The sequence below is a fragment of the Gymnodraco acuticeps genome, unplaced genomic scaffold (assembly GCF_902827175.1).
Source record: "Gymnodraco acuticeps unplaced genomic scaffold, fGymAcu1.1, whole genome shotgun sequence".
Classification (NCBI taxonomy): domain Eukaryota; kingdom Metazoa; phylum Chordata; class Actinopteri; order Perciformes; family Bathydraconidae; genus Gymnodraco; species Gymnodraco acuticeps.
In genome coordinates this window covers 706,178-718,396 of record NW_022990016.1, presented here as the reverse complement: position 1 = coordinate 718,396, position 12,219 = coordinate 706,178, and the positions used below count along the sequence as shown (strand labels likewise).

Genomic DNA, 12,219 nt, shown 5'->3' with positions numbered 1-12,219 from the left:
ATTTAATAATTTTGTGAGACACAATGGTTAAAATTACACTCACTGCAACAAACTTCACTTCTGCTTTTAGATAAATAAATGGATAATGATATGATAATTGTGTAATATGTAAAACAGTCACAAAGGCCATTTCCCCCATTGATTACTTTTAAAACGTTAAGCATATTTTCCTGATTATACTTAGAACCTAAATGCAGGACTTTCACTTCTATCTTCATCTGGCACCTCCTGAAATGGGAGGAGAAAATCTAAATTCCACCACCATGTCTCATTATTGCTCCTCATAGCAGAACACTTATCCTGTTCTCTGGCTCAAGTTAATTATGACTCACAAAGGACTCTCACAGCTGGAAGGATAAGTCTTTAGGACCAGAAATGAAACTGAAACTGTTCAACAGGGTTGCCAAGTTTGATCGTTTTACTTGTTTGTAACCTGAGTATTAAAGCTGTAATCTGTGGTTCCATGTGATGAAGTACCCTACATTAATAAAATGTAGTATTTTTGTCAGGATTCTCCTGTTATGTCACGTTTGTAGTTTTGTATGTCTGGTTATGGGTATTTTCCTCCTTGTATATTGTCTGGTCCTTCTTCCTGTGTTTTCCCCCTGTCGTTAGTTTCCCTGGTGTGTCTTATTGTCTGATTGTGTTCACCTCTCGCCCTTGTGTTTCTCCTCCACTGCCCGGCTGTTTCTCGTCTTGTGATTACCCCTCCCTGTATTTAGTCTTGTCTCGTCCTGTGTTCAGTGTTGGTTCGTCTTTTGTTTGTGAATGAGTTCACCGGTGAGAGTTCTGTTTTTTCCAAGTTATTTTTATTTATCCTTGAAATAAAGGCATTTTTCAGCGTTATCTGCATTTGGGTCCTGCTTGCTTCACTCACCGTAACAGTACGAACCAACCAAGGATGGGCCCAGCAGATCAATTTGAGCAGGAATTATTGGATTTTTCCTTTTCTCTGGCTTACTGCTCTGATCGATGGAGGGGAGCGTCCGGTAGTGATGGCGAGATGAAGCCTTATGAAGCTTTGAAGCTTTCCAGCCAATTGGTTCGCATAAGGGTTCATCTCATGAGGCTTCATCATGGGCTTCATTTGAACACAAACCCCCTGTTGGTCAAAGTGTGTAAAACAGGCAGATTGGACATCTCAACAGTGTGCTCTATCTCATACCGAGTTCCCAATGAGTAAAGCCTTAGAATAACAACGAACATTAAATCATATTTTCATTTCAACAATATTGTATTTATTCCAGTTTAATGATTGTGATTGAAAAGCCTAAAGAGTCTGGTAAACATTGCAAAGAGGGATTTGTATTCCTTAATAATATTCATAAACTTAACCATGTTGTAGCTTGAGAAAGGCTAAACCATATCAAATATTACATTTATTAACTACATTATCTCATTTAGCTGTAGCTTTTATAAACAATAAAAAATAAGTATTGTTCAGTCGTTGAACCAGGGACCCTGCGGTCGTGAGTCAACTGCTTTCCAGCTGAGCCACAGCACACTCACTGATTCTGACTGAAAACACTGGACCATATTTATTCCTGTATTTATTCATTTATTTATTCATGTTTTTGTTCCTACTTTTATTTATGCTTTTATTCATTTATACTTATGACATGTTCCAACCTCTATATAGGTGAGGGTCTGAGCTCTCTTAACTCCATCGTGTCACCGGGCCCGGGTACAGGAGGGGTAATATGGTTCTTATTATACATCCATGGGTAATATGAGCGTTGTGGTTCAACCAGGGTTCAACCGATCTGAATCGCTTCCTGAAGCAGTCACGTGGTATCGACAGGCAGCGAGGCTTCGTTTGTCATCGATGACGTCACTGGCCCAAAACGATACAAGCCTCGATACATGCTTCACAAAAAGCTTCGGGGATTACTCGACACACGCTCCGAAGCCTCGGCGCATTACGTAACATCACTAGCGTCCGGAGTTCAGTAGCGAGAGGCTGCTCTGGCTGAGGCGCACCAGAGGGCTATGGAGAAACCAGGTTTAGTTCAATTCTTACCTGGCTGGATTTTGGACTTCCTCTCGGTGTGTGATTCCTCCAAATGGCTCCTATGAGAAGGAGTCGCAAGTCCAGGCTAGCAGCCCTAGCCACAGAAGCCATGCTTTGGGCTCCAGTACAGGCCCCAGCAGCCATGGTTTTGACTCCAGCCCCTCGTCTCCGGCCGACGCCAGGTCCCCGTGTCCTGTCGGCGTACCGGCCGACGCCAGCTCCCCGTGCCCTGTCGGCATTCCGGCCGACTCCAGCCCCCCATGTTCTGTTGGCGAACCGACCGTCTCAAGTCTCCTCTCAAGTTCCTTCTCAAGTTCCTTCTCAAGTCCCCTCTCAAGCCACATCTCCAGCTCCCTCTCGAGTCCCCTCTCAAGTTCCCTCTCGAATCTCCTCTCAAGTCCCCCCTCGAGTCCCCTCTCAAGTCCCCCCTCGAGTCCCCCCTCAAGTCACCTCTCGAGTTCACCCTCAAGTCTCCTCTCGAGTTCCCTCTCAAGCCTCCTTTCGAGTCACCTCTCGAGTCCACTCAAGTCACCTCTCGAGTTCCCTCTCGAGTCCACTTTCAAGTCTCCTCTCGAGTGTCCTCTCGAGTCCCCTCTTGAGTCACCTCTCGAGTGTCCTCTCGAGTCCCCTCTCGAGTCACTCCTCCAGCTCCCTCTCGAGTGTCCTCTCGAGTCCCTCCTCTGGTCCCTCCTCTGGTCCCTCCTCTAGTCCCTCTAGTCCCTCCTCTAGTCCCTCCTCTAGTCTCTCCCCAAGTCCTTCCTCTAGTCCCTTCCCTAGTCCCTACTCAATGGGCTCAGTGGATAGTGTGCTGGACTTCAAATCAGGGGGTAGCAGATTCGAGTCCCACTGCAGTCAGCATGTCGTTGTGTCCCTGGGCAAGACACTTCACCCCAAATTGCTCCTGTGGGGACTGTCCATTAGACTTTCTTGAAATATGACATGTGGGGTTCCTCAAGGCTCCATCTTGGGGCCTCTTCTCTTTGACATCTACATGCTACCACTGGCTCAGATAATGAAAAACAACAAAATAAGTTACCATAGCTATGCGGATGACACACACATTTACGTAACAATTTCACCAGGAGACTATGCTCCAATTCAAACACTGAGTAAGTGCATTGAACACATCAATGACTGGATGTGTCAGAACTTTCTCCAATTAAACAAAGATAAAACTGAGGTAATGGTTTTTGGAGCCAAGGCAGAACGTATAAAAGTTAGCGCTGAGCTTCAGTCTGCAATGTTTAAAACAACAGATAAAGCCAGAAATCTAGGTGTAGTCATGGACTTTGTCAGGGACCAAGCAGTAAGGCAACAGGACACAGGAGTGGTTTAAATAAACTAGGGTTTTTATTTACCCCAAAAGTCCACAAGAACATCATATAATAACTAGGCCTATAAAAGAGGTCAACAGAAAATACCTCAAAGGCACATAACAGGTGTTAACTCAACAAAACTGACCCCCCTACAATGAAAAACCAAGGAACCTATATAGGGGCTTGGCCAAACCAAGTTGAACCCAAGGGATAATTAATAGTCACATCATACACAAAGGACACTGACAAAACCCAAATCTCCCCTTTGACATGGAAGCAGGTGGTTTGTCCCAATCTGTCCCAATTGGCTCCTTGCAGTATTTATGAGCCCTCAGCGCTCAGCCACGCCCTTTGCTGAACCAGGAAGTAACCTCCCCCAATGGACATGGTAACTCAAGAGACAAAGAATGTAATTAATACAAACAAATACTTTTGTATTAGCTGTGCTAAAATGTTTGAAGTAATGTCAGATTACAATCAAATAAAGAGTTTACCATCAAGAGCAAATGTGTGGTGTTAATTGGCATGTTTTATTGTAGCTGCACTGAAGCAAAAACTACTGAAGATGAGGATGCAGTGTAGTCACATTAAAACAGTTACTAAATCAGCCTACTATCACCTAAAGAATATATCTAGGATTAAAAGACTAATGTCACAGCAGGATTTGGAAAAACTTGTCCATGCTTTTATCTTCAGTAGACTGGACTACTGTAATGGTGTCTTTACAGGTCTCACTAAAAAATCTATTAGAAAGCTGCAGCTAATTCAGAACGCTGCTGCTCGAGTCCTCACTAACACTAAGAAAGTGGATCACATCACTCCTGTTCTGAAGTCTTTACACTGGCTTCCTGTGTGTCAAAGAATAGATTTCAAAATACTGCTGCTGGTTTATAAAGCTTTAAATGGTTTAGGCCCAAAATACATTTCTGACCTACTGCTAAATTATGAACCATCCATATCTCTCAGGTCTTCAGGGACTGGTCAGCTTTCTGTCCCCAGAGTCAGAACTAAACATGGTAAAGCAGCGTTTAGTTATCATGCTCCAAATATCTGGAACAAACTCCCAGAAACCTGCAGCTCCGCTGCAAATCTGACTACTTTTAAATCCAGACTAAAGACTTTTCTTCTCTGCACTGTAACTTTTATCCATGTATTTTTTCTTTTAATGTTTATTTTATTATCTTTTCTTTTTAATGACTGATTTGAAATGCCATTTTCTTAATGTCTTTCATTTTTTGTAAAGCACTTTGAATTGCCTTGTGTTGAAAGGTGCTATATAAATAGCCTTGCCTTGCCTTGCTATCTCATTAATTAGACTAACTTATATCTAATTATTATGACTTAGTATTTCATTATCATGACTTACTATATCATTATTTGGACTTACTATAACATTATTTAGACTTAATTTCATTATTATGACTTACTATTTCCTTATTATGACTGACTATATCATTATTTAGACTTACCATCTCATTGTATAGATTTACTATTTAATTAATTAGGCTTTCTATCTCATTTATTAGACTTTCTATATCATTATTTAGACTTACTATCTCATTATTTCGAACTAATATTTAAAGAGATTGAACTGAACTGCGAACTTTAGGCACATCGATGAGGGGGATATTTCGAACAATACCTGGCAACCCACTACTACAGAGACGGGCGGGCGGGGCGACAGAGGAGAGAGGAAGTAGCTTTGAGCAACGGTTGTGAACTAACGTGTATTAACACCTTAAAACCTGCCTAAACATGAATAAACATTTACTTTAAACAAATAACGACTTTATTAGCAGTGAGTCTGGAGACATGTACGAGGATGACAGGCTGCTCTGTGTACTTTGTCAGCGGTCCGAACAGACGAAGATCACAGGAGCGTTATCCTCCAAAGATGACGTCACGGCCCACCAGAACTGTTTGGTAAATATTCAAAAATAGTTATGCTTTAATTGTAAATGGTAGCTAGAGAGGTAAAAGTGGTAAGCTATGTTATGGGTTTAATAAATGGCCTTTATGGAGATGCTAACAGGAGAAACAGGCAGGAAGCAGAGGTGGGAGAAGTACTCAGATCTTGTATTTGAGTAAAAGTACAAGTACCAGAGTGTAGGAATTCTGTGTTACAAGTAAAAATCCTGCAATCAAAATGTTACTCAAGTAAACGTACAAAACTATAGGTTACTTACGTAACCCCAGTTCTCAGAGTAACATGAAGTGAGATGTCTCACTATGGGATGCGCCTCATCGCGGAGCAAACAGAAGCATCAATCTCATTACGCCAATCCTGATTGGCTGGAGATCTTAACGTCAGCGTCAGGGAAATCACCCCCTATAAGTAGCTTGCGCCACAACGCATGCGTCATTCAAAATAAGCACCTCTTCTCACTTCACCATAGCAAGGAGGGCCGTCTGGTGAGACATCTCACTTCATGTTACTCTGAGAACTGGGGTTACGTAAGTAACCTATAGTTCTCATTCATAACACTCCGTTCGATGTCTCACTATGGGCAATTGTAGCTCCCGTATTGCCAGACGAGCTTATCTCGAAAATCACCAAACCAACCAGAACTTAACAGGTAGAGCTCTGACTCAACCAGGTGCCCAGCACTGCTTGAGTCACACTGGGAGCAGAACGTCCAGCCTGTTAGGAGGCAGACAAAAGTGAGCGGCGAGGACCAGCTCGCCGCTGCACCAATGTATTTGATGGGAGACATCCTGGACAGAGTCCAGAATGCAGCCAGACTCTGAGTCGAAAGAGCTCGCGGACCCGAGGGTGCCTGCGAACTCTGACTCGTATGAGCCCCAAAGCAATTGCTTCCACAGACCAGTGGGAGAGCCGTTGCTTAGTAACAGGCTTGCCCTTATAAGGGTTAGCCCAGGACACAAGGGGTTGGTCATTATGACAAAGCACCCTTGATCTGTCCCTGTACGTGCGTGAAGCACGGGCTGGACACGGCAAATCCGGCCGCTGTTCCCCGGAGGAATACAGTGGTGGGGAGGATGCCTTAATGTCAAATGTGGTACCCGAACCGACCGCCTTAAGATAAAGGCAGGGTCAGGCTTCAACCACACTCTGTTTGCCCTGGGGCAAACTGAGTGCATGAAAACTGTACAGATAGTGCATGAGTGCCACTGGCTCGCTTGGCAGCTGCCAGGGTCAGCGTCATGTCACACTGTATTTAGATTGTACCACTCACGGGCCAGGCCCATAGAGCCAAGCGCTCTGGGTGTGGGTGAAAGATCGCCCCCCCCGCTTGGGACAGTATGTCCCTGCGTAGTGGGAGCTGCCATGGCTGCCCGCACAGCAGCTGATATATCTCCGCTAGCCAGTACATAGCTGGCCAGTGCGGAGCTATCAGGATAAGTGTGTGGCGTTGCTCCCTCACTCTGGCCAGAGTTGGGGGTATCAGAGCCAGGGGTGGGAACGCGTACAGAAGGCCCGGGGGGCAATTGTGCGCGAGTGCATCCACGCCTAACGGTGCATTTAGATCGCGCATCGAAAAGAACAGCTGACACTGAGCGTTGTCTTTTGATGCGAACAGATCCACCGCGGCTCTGCCGTAACGCACCCACAGCTGGCTCACAATCCTTGGATGTAGAGTCCAGTCTGCATAAACTGGTATACCTCTGGACAGTAGATCTCCCCCGAGGTTCCTCACTCCCGGTACGTGCGTCGCTCTCAGAGAGAGGAGACGTCTAACGCTCCATAGGATCAGTTTGCGCGCCAGTGTGTGTAACTGGAGAGAACGCAAACCCCCTTGGCGGTTAATATACGATATTGTGGTCGTATTGTCTGTCCTCACGAGGACGTGATGTCCCCTGAGGAAAGGCAGAAAGCGTTTTAGGGTGAGAAACACCGCTAAAATCTCCAGGTAATTTATGTGCGCCCGCTGGAGGTCTCTGCTCCAGAGACCCCTCACCGGCCGACCTTCATAAATACCTCCCCAACCTGTCAGACATGCGTCCGTGGTGACCACTTTCCGTGAAAGGACAGCACCCATAGGCACACCTCGTACTAGAAAAGTCGGGTGCAGCCAGTGGCGCAGTGCCATTACGCATTTCACAGTAACCATCACTCTCCGCGCGCCATGGCGCGCGGAGAGTGATGGTTTCACTCTATCCGCTGACAAGCGAGCTGAAAAGGGCACCGAGTTCAGGCGTAAACCCAGGAAGAGTATAGTCTGCGCGGGGCACAACATGCTCTTCTCTGTGTTTATTATGAAACCCAGGTTGAGCAGGTGCTTTACGAGGACATTTGTCTGCGTAACAGCCTCCTGCTCCGACTGTGCGAGAAGCAGCCAGTCGTCCAGGTAGGTCGCCAGGCGAATACCCTGTTGTCTTAACGGGGCTATCGCGGCTTCCGTACATCGTACAAACACCCTTGGACTGAGAGACAGACCGAAGGGGAGTACTCTGTATTCATAACAGATCCCCTGAAATGCGAATCTCAGATATTTCCTGTGTGGGTAATATACTGGGATGTGAAAATACGCATCTTTCAGGTCGACTGATGTGAACCAGTCGTCTTGTCGCACGAGCCGCAGCAGAGATGTGTGAGTGAGCATTCTGAACTTATATCTTCTTAGATATTTATTCAGAGCCCTCAAATCAAGTATTGGCCGAATTCCGTTCCCTTCCCGTTTGGGAACGAGGAAGTACTTGGAATAGAAGCCGCCCTGACTCTGCTCGGCGGGTACAATAGATATAGCCCTCTTTTCTAGGAGAGAGAGAATCTCTCTCTCCAGAATATGGGCTGACTCTCCTCGGGCCTGCGAATGCAGAATGCCCGAGAAGCGAGGGGGGGTGACAGCGAATTGGAGTCTGTAGCCCCGTGTTACTGTCTTGAAAACCCAAGCAGATGATGTGAGCATCTTCCACTGCATGCTCCTTAGAGCCAGTGGAGATGTCACATCTCTTCCCCTCTGAGTCTCTATTTGTTGTGTTATGGGGCCCTCTAGTGTCTGAACACAGTGGTGCCCCCTTTCGACAATCCCCACCGACACTGCGCATGCGCATGACGGTGGTGCCTTCACAACCCCAGCCGGCACTGCGCATGCGCGTGGCGGTGGTGCTTTTAAAACCCCAGCCGGCACTGCGCATGCGCGTGACGGTGGTGCCTTCACAGACCCGCCTGTAATCCGCCTTTTGAGAGATGCCGAAGCTGCTCTCAGAAGGGGAACAGTTGACGGGCTGTTTATTGGTTTTATTGTTTTTCTTATCATTTTTTTTAGCTGCGCCCTCGGCCTGAAGCCTGGATGCGTCAGCGGCAAATGTTTTATGACAGAGGAACAAACAGATTTGTGACATGTGTTTTTGCGGACTTGAGGATGGTGTTGAGGCATCTCTCGAGGCGGCGGGAACACATTTAGAGCTGGGGAACCGTGGACTTCCAGCTCTGTCACGGAGGGGAGAAGGAGGGGCTGTCACGCCGCTCGCTTCTTCTTCCTCGCCTGCTGGCCGAAATTCTGGTTTGGCTGCGCCTGAGCTGCAGCCGGAACCGGAGATTTTCTGGGCCAGCTCGCCCTCGTCTCCAGCCTGGGCTGGGGACTCGGGGCGGGCTGCGACCTCTGCGTTCTCGGTGTTTTAAACCGAGCAGGGTTCAAGGCAGCTTGGGCGAAGGACTGCTGCTGCGAAGGCAGCGGCTGGACCCTTCGAGGGAGGCAGAGGTGGAGTGCCTCGTCCTCCCTCTTTTTCGACTCACACCTCTTTTGCATGGAAGCAAGAGCGGAGCCGAAAATTCCCTCAGGAACGATGGGCATATCCAGCACATCCTCCTTTTCCCGGTCTGGGAGGTTGGTGAGGTTGAGTCATCTCACTCTTTCCTGCACCACCATGATCCCCATTGCCTTACCTGTGGCCTGGACGGCGCAGCGTTGGACACGGAGACAGATGTCTGTGACCGCTGCCATCTCGTCCAGAGTGGCTGCCCCCGGGTTACCCGACAGGTCCTCGCAGAGCTCCGCTTGGTAAGCGGTTAGCAGCGAGGCCACATTCAGGGCCCTGGCGGACAACGCTGCGGCTTTGTAGGACCGTTCAGTCATTGTCGACTGAAATCGACACCTCATCCAACATCTCCGGGAAGACCGGAAGGAGTTGCCTCTTTGTCCGCGCTGCTTGGGGAAAATGTTTCCCTTCGTAGCGGGACCTGGAGGTCTCCTTGGCCATTTTAGGCCACGGGATGTCGAGTCTGGCCGCAGCGCGTTTGCACACGGCCTGCAGGTCCATACTCAGACAGGGCGAAGCTGGTGTGCTATCGTCTGGGAGAGCAGCCCTCGCTCCAGGCTTTGCAGCCTGAGCCGATGACATGAAGATGTCCTCTTCATGTTCATCCGACTCGGACAGGAGGAACACCGAGGCGTCCTCTTCGTCCTCGTCGTAGTGAAGCTCGAGGACATCCTCCGCGGGTGAGACCATGGTGAGGTCTAACCGGGAGCCCCAGCTCGGTAAAGCGTGGGGTCCCGTTCCCGCGTGTCTTGCCGCCACCGGGTCCCGGCCTGCCAGGGCGCGGGAATCCGGTTCTGCGGCCATCTCAGATACTGAGCCCCAGACCGACATGGAGAGGGGTTCACTCTCTGTGGCAGATGTCCCCGCGTCTTGACTGCCGGCCGGCAGGTCAGAGGACATGGGGGGTTCCTGCTCCGACAGGCTAGCTTGGCGTGCTAGCCGTCGGCGGAGGCTCTTTACGGTGAAGCGTACACAATGTCCGCACGAGCCGGGGTTGTCGATAGCGCCTCGGGCGTGTTCCAGCCCGAGGCAGGACGAGCAGACCTGGTGTGTGTCTGTGCCCGAGATCTTCAACCCGCAGCCGCAGAGTCGAGCCACCGAGTCCCTGACTCCTCTGGTGTGAGGGAGAGGGGCGTCCATCTTGTTCGCCTCGTGGCGTGGAGAGGACCCGCTCTCAACAGGTAGGTTGGGAGAAAAAGAGGTAACCACCCTGTCCTTAATCCGGAGAAAAGGACGGTGTGGGTCTTTTATTCCCGGAGAATACTGACTGGTGTGGCAGTATGCTCCTTTTAATCCTTTCCTCCTCCGTGGGGAAGAGAAAAGAAAAGACTTCCTCGCTACCGTGGTGTCGGTAGTGAGGGAGCAAGCTAACGCTAGCTTGAAAAAAGTCAGACCTAGCTTACTTTCCGGGGAAAGAGAGCGGCGAGGTCGATTTTCGACAATAACTAGCGTTAGTAATTACCGTCTTCCTGCGAAGCAGAAGGAGTAGCCGGCAAGCGCCCGTCGACCGAAATGGATATTTGGGTTCAGTCTGTGGACCGTGAAGCTTGTCCGGCTACCATAGAGATGTGCTCTGAAGCGAGAAGAGGTGTTTGAATGGCGCATGCGTTGTGGCGCAAGCTACTTATAGGGGGTGATTTCCCTGACGCTGACGTCAAGATCTCCAGCCAATCAGGATTGGCGTAATGAGATTGATGCTTCTGTTTGCTCCGCGATGAGGCGCATCCCATAGTGAGACATCGAACGGAGTGTTATGAATGAGAACTACTCATTCTGCAACTTGGTCCATTTCTGAATTAGATATATTATATGTTTTGATTTTAATTATTGAAGCATTAAAGTGTTATCAAAGCTGGCAAATGTGCAGCTAGTTTATTGGCTTTGTATGCTGCAGGGTAGCTTGTGAATTTAGTCCAGGAGTCACTTAAGTCTTATAACTTTACTCAAGGCTGTAACTTTGGTTTGAGAAGTGGGGGGGGGACACAAAACAGGGGGTCCTCCGCAATGAAACTTTTTCTGAATTTAATTCCATTTCCTGCCTTTCTACAAATATATTAGGGACTAGTGTTAACAAATCCAAGAAAAATGAGTAGTGTATATAATGAGTGTGCACACTTATCTAGTATCCTATCCATGTGAACCTTTTTTTATCTGTGATGACCTCACACCCTCTAGGGGGGTCCGGGGGCATGCACCCCAGGAAGATTTTTTTTCTTTAAATTGAAGCTAAATGCATCAATCTGGTGCACTTTGAGGGCAACATTAAGAGATTTATGAATACAGTTCTCAACACTCATATAAAACAGAACTGTATATATTTAAATAATCAAAAACCATTAGAATATGCTCACAACCAATAACAAATATTTGATCAACTCCTCTCTCCTATCTTTATCATAGTCTGCATTCTTTCTTTTTATTTATGCATATTTGACTAATCACTCCCCTTTCAATCTGTGTTTTTTATTTTGTACTGACCTATAGTACACATTGGACGGATTTCTTAACTTATTTTATATACAACTAATAGATGGAAATATTTGTTTTTTGATGTTTATAACAAACCAAACCGTTTGAAAATTGGTTGAAAATTGAGCAAGCTATGGTTATTTCAATAGTGCACCATAGACATAATGTTATGAATGAGCGAGCTGCCTGTGGCAAGATGGCCGCCATGTGGCAACGTCGGTCTCCATTGGCCAGCAGCGCGGGTGAGTCATCTAGTGTTTATATATATATCTATGGTTGAAACAGTTACTAATCTCTGTTAGCTCCGAGCTAGCACCAAATGCTAACAACAGCCCCCGTAACTCTCTATGTCTCTCTCTCTCTGTCTCTCTCTCTTTCTATCTCTCTCTCACAAGGCGCACTCGTGCCACACACACACACAGACGCTCCTCCGTGACGATGACCGCTTGAGTAAAAAATAAATAATAAACACCTTTAAAAAGTGGGGGGGGGGACACAAATGGGATTTTGAAAAGTGGGGGGGGACATATCCCCCCTGTCCCCAGTGGAAATTACGTCCATGACTTTACTTGCTGCACCTAGTTGACCACTGAGATCATAATCAAAATGTCATCCTGTTTGATAACATTATTAATGTCCTCTTCTCATCTGGAGTCCAACTCCTCAACATATTCTGAGCTTTCTCCTCTGTTCTCTGAG

The 12,219-nt window shown here is 47.5% G+C and overlaps 1 protein-coding gene across 5 annotated transcripts in view; it reads left to right on the top strand.

The window, feature by feature from the left end:
• Window positions 1–5,000: 5,000 nt before the first annotated feature.
• Window positions 5,001–12,219, top strand: part of LOC117544570 (dentin sialophosphoprotein-like) — a 56,753-nt gene continuing 49,534 nt past the window's right edge. For 4 of the 5 annotated variants that reach the window (XM_034213733.1, XM_034213732.1, XM_034213731.1 and 1 more), the window contains exon 1: window positions 5,001–5,250. In XM_034213733.1, the coding sequence (XP_034069624.1) occupies window positions 5,140–5,250 (111 nt within the window). In that variant the 5' untranslated portion in view covers window positions 5,001–5,139. The remainder of the gene's footprint in view (window positions 5,251–12,219) is intronic. The other variant, XM_034213734.1, reaches the window with a different exon arrangement.